General features: G+C 40.6%; 1 protein-coding gene across 3 annotated transcripts in view; it reads right to left on the bottom strand.

Moving 5' to 3' along the window:
- Nucleotides 1–17725, bottom strand: part of cenps (centromere protein S) — a 62766-nt gene that overhangs the window by 15305 nt on the left and 29736 nt on the right. Inside the window, exons 5-6 of one of the 3 annotated variants that reach the window (XR_011883347.1) lie at nt 10764–10950; nt 3563–3787 (exon numbers count right to left, since the gene is read on the bottom strand). Coding sequence is in view for 2 of the 3 variants with exons in the window: in XM_072245144.1 (XP_072101245.1) it covers nt 10798–10950 (153 nt within the window). In the remaining variant the exon portion in view is untranslated. Of the gene's footprint in view, nt 1–2715; nt 3788–10763; nt 10951–17725 lie in introns of those variants that run through there. The other 2 variants (XM_072245142.1, XM_072245144.1) reach the window with 2 other exon arrangements.

Here is a 17725-nt window from a genome sequence, read left to right as displayed (position 1 = left end):
ACTAATAGGTCTGTAATTTTCTTTTTGCTGCCTTCTTCCTTTCTTAAATAGCGGAACTACATTTGCGACCTTCCAGTCCTCCGGAACCATGCCAGAGTCTATTGATTCCTGGAAGATCATTTCCAATGCTTCCATGATCTCCAAAGCCACCTCCTTCAGAACCCTTGGGTGCACCTCATCCAGACCAGGAGACTTATCTATTCTCAGTCCACTTAGCTTCCCAAGCACTTTCTCTCTAGTAATCTTGACTGTACCTAATTCTATTCCCTGATACCTCTGGCTATCAGGTATATTGCTCATGTCTTCCACTGTGAAGACTGATGCAAAATACTCATTCAGTTCCTCCGCCATCTCTTTGTTATCCATGTTATTTATCTTTGTTATTTATGGTGCAACTGTAACGAAAACCAATTTCCCCTGGGATCAATAAAGTATGACTATGATTATGACTATAATTAGGAAAGTAGTAATATGCTCTGGTATCACCTACCTTGGTTCTAGATAAACCATAAATGATAGTTCTTCCGATACTTAACAATCGCTCATTCGTTATTTGCTGTGTTGTATGACGTGAGCAATCATTGTCTTTCCATGACTACTAGTATCTTGGCAAATTTTCCTACAGAAGTGGTTTGCCATTGCCTTCTTCTGGGCAGTGTCTTTACAAAACGGATGACCCCAGCCGCTATCAATAGTACTCAGAGGCTGTCTGCCTGGCGACAGTGGTCGCATAACCGAAACTTATGATATTCACCAGCTACTCATCCTACCATCCACCACCTGCTCCCATGGCTTCACATGACCCTTATTGGGGGTTGGGGGCTTAAGCAGGAGCTAACACGAATAAGCTCTTCTTGAGCTTCCAGCCAAGTACATGAACTTGCCTCACCATCACTTGCTCCTTCACTGTTTGTGGCAATACTCTAACAATTTACCACAGAAAAGGTCATTTTAGTTACGTTTTTAGTTGGATTTCTTATCTTTTTGACTACCAGAAGCTGTTGCACATGATCGGTAGTGCCACCTTAACCAGAAATTAAATAATATTTAACCTAACGAGTGCTTGTTATGTTAGAAATTACCTTTCATGCCCCTAGATTAGAACTAGCTAGATTTCATTCTCTAGCAAACCCTTTGTCTTGCACTGTACTTGTTGCCAGAAAACAACAAATTTCACAACATATGTCAGTATTGCGTAATCCCTAACAATACGTAATCCTCACAATACTTATTCCTTATCCATCATCACCGGAACAGATTTAGCTCGTCATTTACTAAATTTACTGCTGTGTTTACCCATGTGATTCCATTTATTGAAGTATGTTAGAATACAATAAGGCTAAAATGCACAGAATATGTATATGCTTAAGATCTACATAGTCAAACAACAGTCGGTGAAACATCTACAGTGACAAGAGTACAGCTGTAAATCAGTGAAGCTATGTAGTCAGAGATTTTATATTAAGCACTAACCTCTCTAACAACTGTGCAAGGTGTGTTATTACCTCCATTTAAAAAAATATTAAGATTCCTTTATCCAATTAAATATAAGATTCAGTTCAAAATTATAATCTAACTTTATCAATTCCAATCCCACAATGAATTAAAGTAAACACACATGTTCCTCCTGTGCATCTTCTAATTCATTAAGGCAGCCAGATAAATCCAAAGGAATTCTTCAGCATTATTAACTGTATAATAGGCAGGAGGAGAGAGAGCAGCACGCTGCGCGTGCGCAGCCCTCCGATGAAAAATGATATTGTATCCATTAAATAGGGGCCGTGGACAATTCTGATTTGATGGAGACAGACATGAAAGCACAGAGGAACATCTGGAGAAATTTCTGAAACATTCGCTCGCTGCTGTCGTTACTGCACGGTCGAGAATCTTCCAGAAGGAAGGCCTCAAAATTCCTAGCTTTGCCTGCTGGTGGTGACCGAAATTGAGGTTGAATCGTTTGCCATGCTCAGTACTCGGTGTTGGAGAGCTGATTCAGAGGCTCGAAGTTTTCGGATGACTCAGAGTCGGATTGTGGTCGGCATGGCAGGGAGAGTTTTTCTTCCTTCTCCTGTCTGCGTGAGATGTGGGACATTTGAGAGACTTTGAATTTTTTACTGTGCTCATGGACTTCTTCATCAAGTTATGGTACTGTTGCACTGTTGTAACTATATGTTATAATTATGTGGTTTTGTTAGTTTTTTCAGTCTTGGTCTGTCCTGTGTTTTGTGATATCACACCGGAAGAAATATTATATCATTTCTTAATGCATGCACTACTAAATGACAATAAAAGAGGACTGCATGTCTTCATAATCTAATAACAAGAAAGTCATTTAGGAAGCCTTGTAACATAGTGACAGTGGAGCAGAGTTACAATGAGTTTTTCCTGTTATTTTATATTTTTTTCCTACACTAAGCCAAAGTCTCACTAATAAACAAAAGTCTCACCAATGTGATTGTGAAACTGGCTTTTAAGACTTTAAGTGAACAATTCTGCTTCAATTTAGACCACCATGGGTTTACTTGGAGTATCCTTATACTGTACACCATCAGGAACCATTTGAAGAACAAGATAATCAATCACAAACAAGAGAAAATCTGCAGATGCTGGAAATCCGAGCAACACACACAAAATGCTGGAGGAACTCAGCAGGCCAGGCAGCATCTAGGAAAAGAGCACAGTCGACATTTCAGGCTGAAACGTGGACTATAATCTTTTCCTAGATGCTGCCTGGCCTGCTGTGTTCCTCTGGCATTGTGCGTGTGTTGAACAAGATATTTAAACCAGGGCTCCATCACTATTTGGTGCCCATCTGCACTTGTACCCACTACGCCTCTCTAATGCCTGTTATGCTGCTGGTGTTTCAGGCAGCAATGAAGGTCCTCTATCTCTGCTGATGTTCAGGGCTTCTTTCATCGTGTAGCTTGGCCTTCACTACTGTCAGTCATGCAAGTTCTGGATGGAAACTCAGGAATACCATCACACTCAGATGTAGGAGGATTTTTCACTGCTGTTTCCGTAACAATTTTTAAAAAACCAGTCAGGTTTGTTAGCTCTGAGCTGAATCCTCAAATCTGGAGGACCAGTGGACCACTCTTAGTCTGTCCTCTAACCTCTGAACTGTTTGGCATGGGTGACCAAGAGCCAAGAGCCAAAGTATAAAGCCCTGACTCCAGCCAACATAGATCTCCGGGTCATTTGAGGCACGCTGGCCTCCAAAACCTATGACAGGTTTGTGGTCCTCTTGGAGGCCACTGCACCTCTGGAAACTCTGTAATCACCAATTCACTAAAGCCTTAAATGAAAGCAACGCACACAAAAATGAAAGCTAATTTTTCTGAAGTAGCAATATGACATTTGCCATAATTCAACTTACTTTTCAGTTAAAGATGAATGTGATTGAAAATAAATCATTTCACAGGAACAAAGTTATTGTCCCCTTTGAGCTGTAACTGTAGCTATTAGTGGAACAAAAGGTTTTAAAAGAACGCGATTTTTGATCTTGTATTAGTACCAGTGAAAAATGATGGCAATGGCTGGCTATCTGCTACACCTCTATTACCTTGATTTGGTCTTGTGTTGATGTCTCCTAACTTAATCATGAGGCCCTGAGCAAATCAGGACTTTCCTGATCATAACATCCTACAGAAATGCTTCAAAGTGCTTGAAGGGGTTGGGGGAGGGTCGATGCTTCTGTTGCTGCTTGTTTGTGGTAGGGGGGAGGGGATGCTTTGGGGGTCTGATATTTCTGTCCTTCATTCTTTGAGGCTTCTTGTTTCGTGGATGTCTGCAAAGAGTTAAGAATTTCAGGTTGAGTATTGTATACATACTGATATTAAATTGAGCCACTTGAATATTTTCAATATTGTAGACATTCAAAATCTAATAAAACTTAAACTTACTACTAAAATTTAAATTGTTTTTCACAGATTCACTATGTCATCTAAAACTTTGACACAGATGTACAGTGGAGGGTATCCTGACTGGTTGCATCACAGCCTGGTATGGAAACACCTACGCCCAAACACAGAAGAACTTACAAAAAGTGGTGAATGTAGCCCAATTCATCACAGAAAAAACCCTCCCCACCACTGAGCTCATCTCCCAAAGAACTCAACAACCCAGCTCCCTGCCCCACCATGGACCTGCTGTCCCACTTGTGGTCTTTGCTCCTGCTTAGGCCTCCTCAATCACCTCAGAACTCACAAAACTGGAAGAAAGCAATCCTCAACCCTGTAGGATTGTTCATTCATAGACACACAAGAAATCCAAAGTCTCTACAATACTTTGGCATTACAAAGTACGCTAGTAATATATCCATCCCAGTGATCTTAAGGATCAACCAACTTTACATTCGCAGCCAGCTTGATCTATCATCAAGGACCCCCACCATGCTCTCTTCTTGTACCTGCCATCGGGAAGGAGGGGCAGGGGCCGTATGTCCTCAACAACAGTTATTACGCTACGACCATCAGGCCCTTGAACCAGCATGGATAAACTCACTCACCCCAACACTGAACTGATTCCACAACCTATGGACACACTTGCAAGGACTCTACTACTCATGTTCTCAGTATTATTTATTATTATTACTTTGTATTTGCACAACTTGTCTTTTTTTCCACATTGGCTGTTTCTCAGTCATTGTATGTAGTTACTCATTGATTCTATGTATTTCTTTGTTCTACTGGGAATGCCCACAAGAAAATGAATCTCAAGGCAGTATATGGTAACGACAACATACAGAAAATGCTGGAGGATATCATCAGGACAGACAGCATCTTTGGAAATGCATAAACAGTCGACATTTTGGGCTGAGACCCTTCTTCAGCACCGGAAGGGAAGACGGAAGATGCCAGAATAAAAAGGTAGGGGGAGGAGAAGAAGGACTAACTAGAAGGTAACAGGTGAAGCCAGATGGGTAGGAAAGATAAAGGGCTGGAAAGGAAGGAATCTGATAGGGGAGGAGAGTGGAACATAGGGGAAAGGGAAGGAGAAGGGGCACCAGGTGATAAGAGGCCACAATGGGGAACAAGAAGAGGAAAGGGGGAGGGAAATAATTTTTACCAGAAGGAGAAATCTATTTCCGCTAGGATCACTCCCTCTGTGTCTATTCATCCCTCCTCCACTAATCTCCCTCACGGCACTTATCTCTGCAAGCAGCCAAAGTGCTATATCTGCCCATTCACCTCCTCCCTCATCTCCATTCAGGGCCCCAAGCAGTCCATCAATGTGAAGAAACACTTCACGTGTGAATCTGCTGGGTTCATCTATTGCATCCAGTGCTCCCGATATGGCCCCTTTTACATTGGTGAGACCCGTCGTAAATTGGGGAGCTGCTTCATTGAGCACCTACAACACCAACAGTGGAACTTCAAACATTTTTATTCCAATTCCTATTCCATCATGTCAGTTCAAGATGAGGCCACTCTCAGGGTGCAGGAGCCACACCTTATATTCTGTCTGGGAAGTCTCCAACCTGATGGCATCAATATCGATTTCTACTTCTAGTTAAAAAAAATTCCCTCCCCTTTCCTCCTTCTTGTTTTCCCCACTTTGGCTTCTTATCTCTTTTCACCTACCTATCACTTCCCCCTGGTGTCTCTCCTTCTTCCCTTTCTCCTCTGGTCCACTCTCCTCTCCTATCAGATCCCTTCATGTCCAGCCCTTTACCTTTCCTACCCACCTAGTTTCACCTATCATCTTCTAGCTAGCCCTTCTTCCCCTACCCCCCCTCCATTTTTAGTCTAGCGCCTTCCCCTTCCTTTCCAGTCCCGAAGAAGGGTCTTGGTCCAAAATGTTGACTGTTTGTTTATTTCCATGGATGCTGCCTGATCTGCTGAGTTCCTCCAGCATTTTGCATATGTTGCTTTAGATTTCCAGCATCTGCAGAACTGTTTGTGTTTATGATATGGTAACATATACGTACTTTGATAACTTTACTTTGAACTTTTGCACTGTGCTTTATATGGTTTGACCTTTTAAGTACAAAATTTAATTCTGTAAATCAACAAATTGAGGTGAATTCAAAGCAAATTAACATTACTTTTGGAAATCTGAAAACTGAATCTCTGGCTCCTCCATTTGATGAGGGTAGATCAATCAAATAAAACATTATTTTGCTTATTCACTGTTGCTCGTTTGTGATTCTATTCTGTGTTAATCATACATTTGAACCACACACAAATGCAACACTGACTTTGCCAATGCAACATTATGACAGATCTGGTAAGCAAATTGTTAGATCTGATGTTCAAGGATACTCCAGGTGAGCACACAGGCTGAGTGACAGTTAAATGCCAGACTTCTCTCTAAGGAACTATTATCATCTTTCCATTTTCCCACTCCAGATGCTATGTGTCCTTGTGCTAATTAGTGCTGAATGATGGAGAACTGTATTGTGAACTAACACCAACTGGGAATCGGGTCAAGACCTTCCAAACTCCCTTCAAGTGGACCTTTATTGCTGCTAGAGATTAAAGTCCATGTTCTCAACTCTTTCAGCTGAATTTCAACAAGGATGTAGTAATGAAAGAGCAGCGTTCTAGCTCACAATGCTATTAAGTCTGTATGAAAAATACAAATCCATTTGATGTGTCTTCATTTCTGGTCACTTGAGACCTCACTCAGGGATAAATCTATATCATTATGTCAAATTAATTGCACCACTGATAGAGATTTACACCATATTTAACAGAAGAGCAGATTTAACATCACAAACATAAATTTCATCACTATTACTCTGAAATTTCATTTGAGGTTTAAAATTCTGCAGGTTCAACTACAAAACAAACCTTTGCACTAATAAAACAGGAAGCTTCAGGTTTTTGGAATTCCAGGCATTCATACATAACATGGCCAGACAGTAAAATGCTGTAATATATTTAGAGCTGTTTAAAATTATTTAACCAAATCTGCTGCTTGATGTATAGTCATAACAAGGTTCAGAATACAGAGTGAAAGAGTCATAGAACACCAGAGCACAGAAATAGGCCTTGGGTCCACCTAGTCTATGCCGAACCCCTAATCCCATCGACCTGCACCCAGACAATAGCCCTCCATACCCCTCCCATTCATGTAACTCTCCAAATTTCTCTTAAATGTTGAATATCTTGGGCCGGCTGGTGGCGCAATGACATCGGCGCTGGACCCAGGAGCGGAGGCTCCCGGGCTTGAATCCAGTTGGGTCTGCTCCTGAATATGCTTTCCATCCGTGCCGGGTTGAGTGTCAAGATCGCAACTCGACCTCGTAAAATCAAGGGAAAAATACTGCAAAAAAAATGCCTGTGTGAGGAGTGGCGCGCCACACAGTCTCTCTCTCTCTCTCTCTCGCTCCGCGCCTTGTAAAAAGCCATGAAAAAGACATCATCATGGACACACACACAGACGCATGCACGCACACGCACAGACTCGCACGCATGCAGGCACACGCCAATAAATAAATGAATGAATGAATGTTGAATATGTCGTACATTAAATGTCTCATGACAAAAAAATAATCTTAGCTTTGAGGTCAGAGAACTGTGGATTTACTTTTGTCTACATACCTCCTAATAAATTTTACCCATTTAAAAATCGCTCATGGTAACCCAAGGGCACAATAAAATTAAAAGTTTATAGACCTGATCAAACAAATTTCAAAATATGCAACTATAGACAAAATCATAATAGACAACGTACAGCCAACTGTAATGTTCTAAAGCAAGCAACAGAAGGCCCTTGCTCTCCCAAACACAAGTACAGAATTATTCAGAAGGCAACTTCAATAAAACATTAGCCCTATATATGGAAAATAATCTGCTTGCACAACCTTGCGTGCTCCAAACTATAATTGTTCATTTATTTACATCTTTGGTTACTTTGTAATACTGCCATCAGGAAGGAGGTAAGGACCCTTAGGTGTTTAGGAAGTTTAGGAACAGTTTACCCTTCAACCATCAGGATCCTGAACCAGCGTGAATAACTTCATTCACCCTACTGAACTGATTCTACAACCTATGGACTCACTTTCAAGGACGCTACAACTCATGTGTTCAGCATTATTTATTTATTTATTGGTTGGTTGGTTAATTGATTATTGGGGATTTTTGTATTTGCACAATTTGTCTTCTTTAGCACATTGGTTTGTCAGTCTTTGTGTGTAGTTTTTCCACTGATTCTATTGTATATTTTTGTTCTACTGTGAATGCCAGCATAAAAATGAATCTCAGGGTAGTATATGGTAACATACAGTGGCATGCAAAAGTTTGGGCACCCTGCATGGCAGTACTTAGTAACACCCCCTTTGGCAAGTATCACAGCTTGTAAACACTTTCTGGAGCCAGCTAAGAGTCTTTCAATTCTTGTTTGGGGGATTTTCTCCCATTCTTCCTTGCAAAAGGCTTCTAGTTCTGTGAGATTCTTGGGCCGTCTTGCATGCACTACTCTTTTGAGGTCTATCCACAGATTCTCGATGATGTTTAGGTTAGGGGACTGTGAGGGCCATGGCAAAACCTTCAGCTTGCGCCTGAGGTAGTCCATTGTGGATTTTGAGGTGTGTTTAGGATCATTACCTTGTTGTAGAAGCCATCCTCTTTTCATCTTTGGCTTTTTTACAGACAGTGTGATGTTTGCTTCCAGAATTTGCTGGTATTTAATTGAATTCATTCTTCCCTCTACCAGTAAATGTTCCCCGTGCCACTGGCTGCAACACAAGCCCAAAGCATGATTGATCCACCCCCGTGCTTAACAGTTGGAGAGGGGTTCTTTTCCTGAAATTCTGCACCCTTTTTCTCTAAACATACTTTTGCTCATTGCAGCCAGAAAGTTCCACTTTAACTTCATCAGTCCACAGGACTTGTTTCCAAAATGCATCAGGCTTGTTTAGATGTTCCTTTGAACCTTTTGAATAGAACTTTTTGACCGCAATGTTACCTGTTTGTCAAAGGTGGGATTTGGAGGGAAGGGGAGACCATTTTATTTTTACACTATTGTCTACTCAGACGTCTTCGCCATGTCTTTTGGCAGTTTTCACTCTACCTCAAAGCCCCCACATTTAGAAATGAAAAGTTTGAAAATAGTACAAGAACCTCTAGATTTACCTCTACTTCTAGATTCAAAGTTCAAAGCAATTATAAAAGTATGTACAAGTCAAGCTGTCGTGTTTGCTGTTGTGTGCTGGGGCAGCAGGCTGAGGGTAGCAGACACCAACAGAATCAACAAACTCATTCGTAAGGCCAGTGATGTTGTGGGGATGGAACTGGACTCTCTCACGGTGGTGTCTGAAAAGAGGATGCTGTCCAAGCTGCACCTCATCTTGGACAATGTCTCCCATCCACTACATAATGTACTGGTTGGGCACAGGAGTACATTCAGCCAGAGACTCATTCCACCGAGATGCAACACAGAGCGTCATAGGAAGTCATTCCTGCCTGTGGCCATCAAACTTTACAACTCCTCCCTTGGAGGGTCAGACACCCTGAGCCAATAAGCTGGTCCTGGACTTATTTCCTGGCATAATTTACATATTACTATTTAACTATTTATGGTTTTATTACTATTTATTATTTATGGTGCAACTGTAACGAAAACCAATTTCTCCCGGGATCAATAAAGTATGACTATGACTATGACTACTATGACAGTGCCAAGCCTGGCCACGAAAGGAGGAGGGTTGAGCATGGAGCTAGCATCCCCATCCGATAAAAACCCAGAGCTACAGAAATGCCAACAGAAGCTCCAAAGACCTCATCTCTAGGAGAGGAAAAATCTCTGATGATGGGCTATACCTGGGGACATCTTGAAAGACTGGCCATGGATAGAGGACTGTAAGGGTTATGGGTTTAGGTACTGTAGGTACTGTATATGATAGAAGAAATTAGAATGCAAATAGAATAAATTCCCAATATTTCAGAAACAATGGCTACTGACTTTTCCTGTGCACTCCCTGCTGTAAGAATGATTTAGCAGTATTCTACAGCAGGGTTATAGCAAGAATGACTAATGCATTTTCCTTGCAAGAAGTATTTTGAAAATTGTATGTATTTATTTATTTATTTATTTATTTACTGTGCTACAGCATGGAATAGATCCTTCCGACCCTTTGCACCATGCCACCCAGTAATCCCCTGATTTAATCCTAGCCCAATCATGGTTCAATTTACAATGACCAATTAATCTACCTGATGGCGTATCTTTGGACTGTGGGAGGAAGCTGGAACACCTGGCTGAAACCCACACGGTTACAGGGAGAATGTACAAACTCTTTACAGGCAGTGAAGGGCATTGAACCTAGGCCACCTGTACTGTAAAACATTGTGCTAACCACCACGCTGCTGTGTCGCCCTATACAGCTATTTAACGCATTAATATTTTAGTATTACAATGCATTAATATTTTTTAATTTAATATGCATGGCAGTTTTACTGCATAAACTATACACAAGGTGGTACCACAACCAGAAAATAATAAGCACCTTCTAATAGGAATTTTAAATTGTCCAAAATTGGGGGGGAATGTACCTTAAAATTAGCTATCTAATTTATGATGCATAATACAACTGTGTGTTATTCTCGATAGGAATTGGCTACAGTTTTCAAAATTAGTAGCCATGTAAACACTAACACCTACTTGGTGAAGTTCGTTATTTTCCATAACATCTTAAATTTTTTTTTTCCTTAATTCAGGTAATCATTTAAGTTTCAAACATCCCTCTGCCATATCTCTCAAAAAGAAAGATAAGAACATTTCTCATGGTAAAAGTATGTGAAGCTAAGTGATCTTACAGTCAGTCCTATGTCCAAGTTTTCAAATTGCAGATTAATTATCTGTAGTGTCTTCGTTTTCTATTATTCTGGATTCTCCGTGGTTATCAGATTTCTTCTTTCCTTTTCCAGCAGTGATGATTTTCTTTTCTTTTTGCTCAGCATTACTAGCAGCAAGTTCATTACATTTCTCTGTAATGAAGTTTTCCTGGGGAAAAAGACATTGTACATTAATTAATCAGCTTCAGGTTCATTAAAACACATGCTGCAATATCAAGTTTGCTGAGTGGTCTAACTATCTCTCACATCTCAGATGTCACTTTTATAGATTTTCACAAAATTTGAGTACAGAGAGGAAATTAAGAACCTGGTGCCATGGTGCGAAGATAATAACCTATCCCTCAACGTCAGCAAGACGAAGGAATTGGTTGTTGATTTCAGAAGGAGTAGCGGACCACACGACCCAATTTACATCGGTGGTACGCAAGTGGAACAGATCAAAAACTTTAAGTTCCTCAGGGTCAATATCACAAATGACCTGACTTGGTCCAACCAAGCAGATTTCACTGCCAAGAAGGCCCACCAGCGCCTTTACTTCCTGAGAAAACTAAAGAAATTTGGCCTGTCCACTAAAACCCTCACTAATTTTTATAGATGCACTGTAGAAAGCATTCTTCTAGGGTGCATCACAACCTGGTATGGAAGTTGTCCTGTCCAAGACCGAAAGAAGCTGCAGAAGATCATGAACACGGCGCAGCACATCACACAAACCAATCTTCCGTCCTTGGATTCACTTTACACCGCACGCTGTCGGAGCAGTGCTGCCAGGATAATCAAGGACATGACCCACCCAGCCAACACACTTTTCGTCCCTCTTCCCTCCAGGAGAAGGCTCAGGAGCTTGAAGACTCGTATGGGCAGATTTGGGAACAGCTTCTTTCCAACTGTGATAAGACTACTGAACGGATCCTGACCCAGATCTGGGCCGTACCCTCCAAATATCCGGACCTGCCTCTCCATTTTTTTTGCACTACCTTACTTTCCATTTTTCTATTTATGATTTATAATTAAAATTTTAAATATTTACTAATTCTTACTATTTTTAATATTTAATATTTGTAATCCAGGGAGCGGAAAGCGCAGAATCAAATATCGCTGTGATGATTGCACGTTCTAGTATCAATTGTTTGGCGACAATAAAGTATAAAGTTAATGCTTCAAGTCAGTTTCTTCCTGGTTCAGTTACCCCATTCAAAGGGTCCATTATATGTAAGGACCTTCAAGAGACGAAAGCCATCCCTTAGTATCATTTTGTTAGTACACTGGGTTATCAATGTGATGTGGCAAATGATGTTCCTCGAGGATCTGTATTTTGACTTGTAAGAAGGAATGAAGTGAGATAAATTTGGTAGACAGAACAGTAAAGTTCACTCTGCCAGTACGGTATACTTTTAAAATCTATACATAACTAAAATTCTCATTCTGTTTATCTGCTTGTGCCCTCAAATTAGCCCAAACAGTGCATTAAAGCGGCAGTTTTTTGACTAAATGAACTTAAAATGCACTAACTTACAGAATGCATGCAAAGGTCAGGGCTATATTTGTTTAAAATTGCTCACTCGTCAACAGGCCCCACTTTTCACACCCGATTCTAGCTTTCATGGAAACCACGGCACGACACCATGACGCATGCACACGGCCAGCCTCAGCAGCGCCTCACAATGTTCACAGCAGCGACACCAACCGCAGCAAAAAGGCAGGGCAGCTCTATTTCGAGCGGTCACATTCTGCTAATCACCTCAGCATGTGCAGGATTGGGACAGATCTAACTGTGACCCATCAATAAGAGATATTTAAATCTTATTGTAGTTAAGTACTTCGAAACACCCTATTCCCAAATTCTACACTTGGACTAATAAGAAATGGGAAAGAAGGAGAATGGGGAAAAGAGTGGAGGACTACTCCAGGACTTCTGAAGCGGAGTTTCTGGGTTGAGTGTATACCGTTTCTCCACGAAGTGGTGACCTCTACTATTTGAGACTTCTTCATCACATAAAGGGGCCAGTATCTTTTGATTCATTGAAAACACATGATGGAGATATCCTTCCATCATTCAAAGACGTCTGCAGAGAGAGAGGATTGTTGCAAGCTGATGATCATTGGCAGCAAACTATGGAAGAGGCAGGGAGAACAAGAATGCCCAGAACAATGAGAGATTTGTTTGTCGTCTTGCTAACAAACACTGAAATCAACAATCCACAGCAATTATGGAACCGGTTCAAGAATGCAATGTCTGAAGATTTCTTACAAATGGAGAGGAGAACTATCAATGATCCTAATATCATGATCGATGAGAGGCGTCATGGACAAGCTCTTCTGTATTTCCACGAGAAACTTGAGAACTTGGGCAAAACACTTGAAGAATATAACTTGCCAATACCAAGAAACGGTACAATTACTCAAAGTGCTGGCAATCTGGAATTTTTGTGTGAACTGCAATACAACACAGACAAACAGCAGGCGTCCCTATTGAATAATGAGCAAAGAGAAGTATATGAATATGTGTGTGACTGCTTGGAAAGGAATCTCTCTTCAGTGATTTTCATTGATACACCAGAAGGAACAGGCAAGACATTTATCATCAACTTGATCCTCGCTAAAGTTAGGGGAGATGGAGGTGTTGCTATTGCTGTAGCATCATCCGGTATTGCAGCAACATTGATGCCTGGTGGTAGGACAGTGCATTCAAGATTCAAGATACCCCTCAAAGTCAATGAAGGTGCCCTTTGTATCATCGATAAAAACACCAATACTGCAAATTTACTCCGAAATGTGAGGCTTATTGTCTGGGATGAGTGCCCCATGATTAGGAGGGAGAGCTTTGAAGCCGTGGACCTGACTCTTCGTGATTTATGCAGCAAGAATGAGGCCTTCCGGGGTATTTTAACCATTTGCTGTGGCAATTTCCATCAGCTTGTAGAAGTTTGAAACGAGGAAATGATGCTAATGTGGAGAATTCATGCATAAAAAAATCCTACTTATGGAGAAGCTTCATCAAGTTTCAATTGAAGAGAAACATGCGATTAAGTGAGGGAGAAGGACGATATTCTGAGTTCTTATTGGATGTTGGAGAAGACAAGATTGAGAAAAATGAAAACAATGAAATCAAATTACCTGAAGATATGATTCTGCCAGCAAAAGCTATGGAAGAATGTATTGATTTCATCTACCCAACATTCGACAATCCTGCAGAACTGTTCTCGAGGAATTCTATCTTGGTTCCTCTCAATGAAATGATGTGAAAAATAAACTTTACATTCATTAGACACTTCCCTGGAATCATGAAAGAATACTGTTCCTTCAATGCCGTAAGTGAAGGAGCTAACGCCACTCACTTTCCAACAGAATTCCTTGATTCGGTCAAACCCTCTGGACTGTCACCACGTAAACTGGAATTGAAGAGGGGATCTCCCATTATTTCAGTGAGGAACTTGGATCCACGAAGGCTTTGCAATGGAACGCGAATGATGTTGGAAGAACTGCACAACAATCTCACCGTAGCAAAGATAAACATTGGTGCGTTCAAAAATGACATTGTCATGATCCCAAGAATTACTCTCAGTTATCAGAAGGGGAAGATGTCCCTCTTCAGCGGAGCCACTTCCCGATACAGTCATGCTTTGCTATGACTATACATAAGGCGCAGGCCAAACCATGTGCTGATTTTTCTGGAGAAACCAGTATTCCAGCATGGTCAGCTGTATCTGGCTTTAAGCCGGGGGAAAAAGAAATGAAAACGTATTCTTGAAGGGTGGCAAATCAACCAGAAATGTTGTCATCAAAAGTGTCCTTTGTTAAACGAGGAGGAGCTATATTGGTCTTGCTATGCGTCTTTCTTCTTTAATAAACTGAGTTTTTCTTCTTTAATTTCCAAAGCAAAGCAATAGCAATAGCATTCAGGGAAATTTAATGTTCATTCTGGTCACATCAGACTGCACTATCTTTCTCTCAAAGGGTGTCCCAACGGGTCACCCGGTTGTCTAGTACCCAATAAAAGCATTACGCAAAAGTGACACATGAATATCACTTAAAGCATCTTAATACGAGCAGGAGTGCATGGTAAATTACTGTTTTGGTAGCACTATCGTGGAGGATGTGAAGTGTGTTCAGTCTGCCATCATGCATACATTACTATTTTTAGTGGTGGACCTTGTTAACTGAATGCAAGGTTGTTGTATTCTCAAAAACACACTACGCCGAGCTAGGCCATGATCTGACAGATCTGCTACAGAAGTAAATGTAAGCGAGATGGGAAGACACCAGGCATTGAAAGAAGAAAAGTGAAAAAGAAGTTTAATAGTGCATTAAAGATCTTAATCATTTAGGTTAAGATTTAAAACTTTGACTCCAGAGTAAGGAAACCGAATTATAACATTTGAATTCCTCAGCTGACACTAAAGCGAAAATTACACAGGAGACCTCAAAAATAATCACAAGAGATACCAACTTGTATAACTTAAAGTTGACTGAAGAACTACAGGTGTGTCTGATTAGTTAATAAAGAAAATAAAACAGGGGTTCACAACCTGGGATCCACAAACCCCTTGCTTAATGGTATTGGTCCATGACACACAATTGTTAGAAATCCCTGCCATAAGACATAGGAGCAGAATTGGGCAAATCAGCCCATCAAATCTGTTCTGCCATTCTATCATGGCTAATTTATTATCCCTCTCAACTCCTTTCTTCTGCCCTCTTCCCATAACTTTTGATGCCCTTACTAATTAAGCACTTACCACCCTCCACTACAATAAAATAGAAGCACTGTGTAGTATTTTTACTAAACTATTCAGAATAGAAGCTCCATTGTTTTGTGGTGAACTCAGTAATTGTGTACAGTTGCAAAAGTATGTTTGAGAGCCCTTTTCTGCATTAATTACTCATAAAGTGTGGTCTGATCTTCATCTAGGTCACAATAGACAAACACAATCTGCCTAAACTAATAATACACAAACAACTGTACTTTTCATGATCTTTAGTAAAAACAGTTTAATCATTCACAATCCAGGCTGGATCAGTATGTGAACCCTTGTATTTAATAATTGATAGAACTTCCTTTACAGCAATAATCTCCACTAAATGTTTCCTGTAGCTGCTGATCAAACTTACACAATGGTGAGGAGGAATTTTAGACTATTGCTCCTTACAAAACTGCTTCAGTTCATCAATATTTATGTGATACCTTGCATGAACAGCCCTCTCCAGGTCGTGCCACAGCATCTCAATTGGTTGAAGGTCTGGACTCTGACTTAGCCATTCCAAAACACAAATTTTCTTCATTTTATGCCATTCTATTGTTGATTTACTCATGTTTCAGATCATTGTCTTGCTGCATCATCCAACTTCTACTAAGCTTCAGGTGACGGACCGCTACCCTGACATTCTCCTGTAAAATGCCCTGATACAATTTTGAATTCATTGTTCCTGCAACAATTGCAATCTATCCAGGCCCAGAGACAGCAAAGCAGCCCAAACCATGATACTCCGTCCACCATGCTTCATAGTTGGAATGAGGTTTTGGTATTAGTGAGCAGTGCCCTTTTCTTCCAAACATAGTGGTGCGCATTTCTGCCAAAAAGTTCAATTCTTGTCTTATCTGTCCATAGAACATTGCCCCAGAAGCATTGTGGAACACTCAGGTGGTCTTTTGCAAATTTGAGAAATGAAGCAATTTTTTTTTTGGAGAGCAGTGGTTTCCTCTTTGGTGTCTTCCACAAACACCATTCTTGATCAGTATTTTTCTTATGGTGGGCACATGAACAGAAACTTAAGCAAGTTCTAGAGATTTCTGCAGGTCTTTTGCTGTTGCCCTTGGGTTCTTTTTAATTGTACATTGTACATTGTGCTCTTGGTACGAACTTTGCTGGACACTCACTCCGAGGGAGAGTAGCAACAGCACTAAATTTCCTCCATTTGTAGACAATTTCTCTTACTATGGACTGGGACTGATGAACACTCAGGTCTTTAGAAATGGTTTGGTAGCCTTTTCCGGCTTCAAGCATCTCTACAATTCTTCTCAGGTCCTTTGAAAGTTGCTTTGATCGAGGCATGGTGGACATACACTGATCTTTCTTGAGAAGAGCGGGCTGTGTCAGTAACCTGACTCTGTGTGTTCTTTTTATAGGGCAGGGCACTTCTACGACGCACACCTCCAATTTCATTTCATTGATTGAAACACGTGAATCCAAATAGCTTTTGTAGAAGACATAATTTTGTGAAGCTAGACTGTGATTGTTTAAATGGTGTACTCATTGTGGTGTACTAATAGACAATATTGTGTGTTTGTGTATTATTGTGACTTAGATGAAGATCAGACCACATTTTATGAGTAATTAATGCCAAAAACCAGGTACGTGCAAAGGGTTCACAAACTTTTTCTTGCAACTATAGATGGGTGCATGAATCGATTTGAGACCAAAACTAGAAAGAAAGGGTAGGCACATGACTGTGAAGGAAATAGAGGGATATGGACATTGTTTAGGCATAAGGGATTAGTTTGGATGGCCACTTGATTTCTAATCGGTTCAACCCAATATTGTGGGCCGAAGGGCCTGTTCCTGTACTGTACTATTCCATGGTCTAAAAGAAACCTCAAATTTCCTATTGCCTATTCCAGTTGGAAATACATGGTTGGATGTCCAGTTTGTTATATACAGATGTTTGGCCAGGATAATATAAAGCCATACGGCAGACCTTCTTTAGAATAGTTGGATAGACAACATCAGCAATAAATGCCAGCAAGAATCAATGCCTCTGATTTTAAGTATACCTTGCACGGATGATTAATTGTTCTTCATTGGTGCTTCAGTCCTGCTGAGAGCTTCAGAAACAGCTCCAGTGAAATTTAATAAGTTGAACTTTAATGGAATACTAGGAACTTAACCTAACCATATTTATGTCCATTCCATTTTACCTCGGAATTT

This window comes from Mobula birostris, chromosome 27, assembly GCF_030028105.1.
Source record: "Mobula birostris isolate sMobBir1 chromosome 27, sMobBir1.hap1, whole genome shotgun sequence".
NCBI lineage: Eukaryota > Metazoa > Chordata > Chondrichthyes > Myliobatiformes > Myliobatidae > Mobula > Mobula birostris.
Note: the sequence above shows the minus strand (reverse complement) of the source record. Positions and strands in the feature narration are given on the sequence as shown.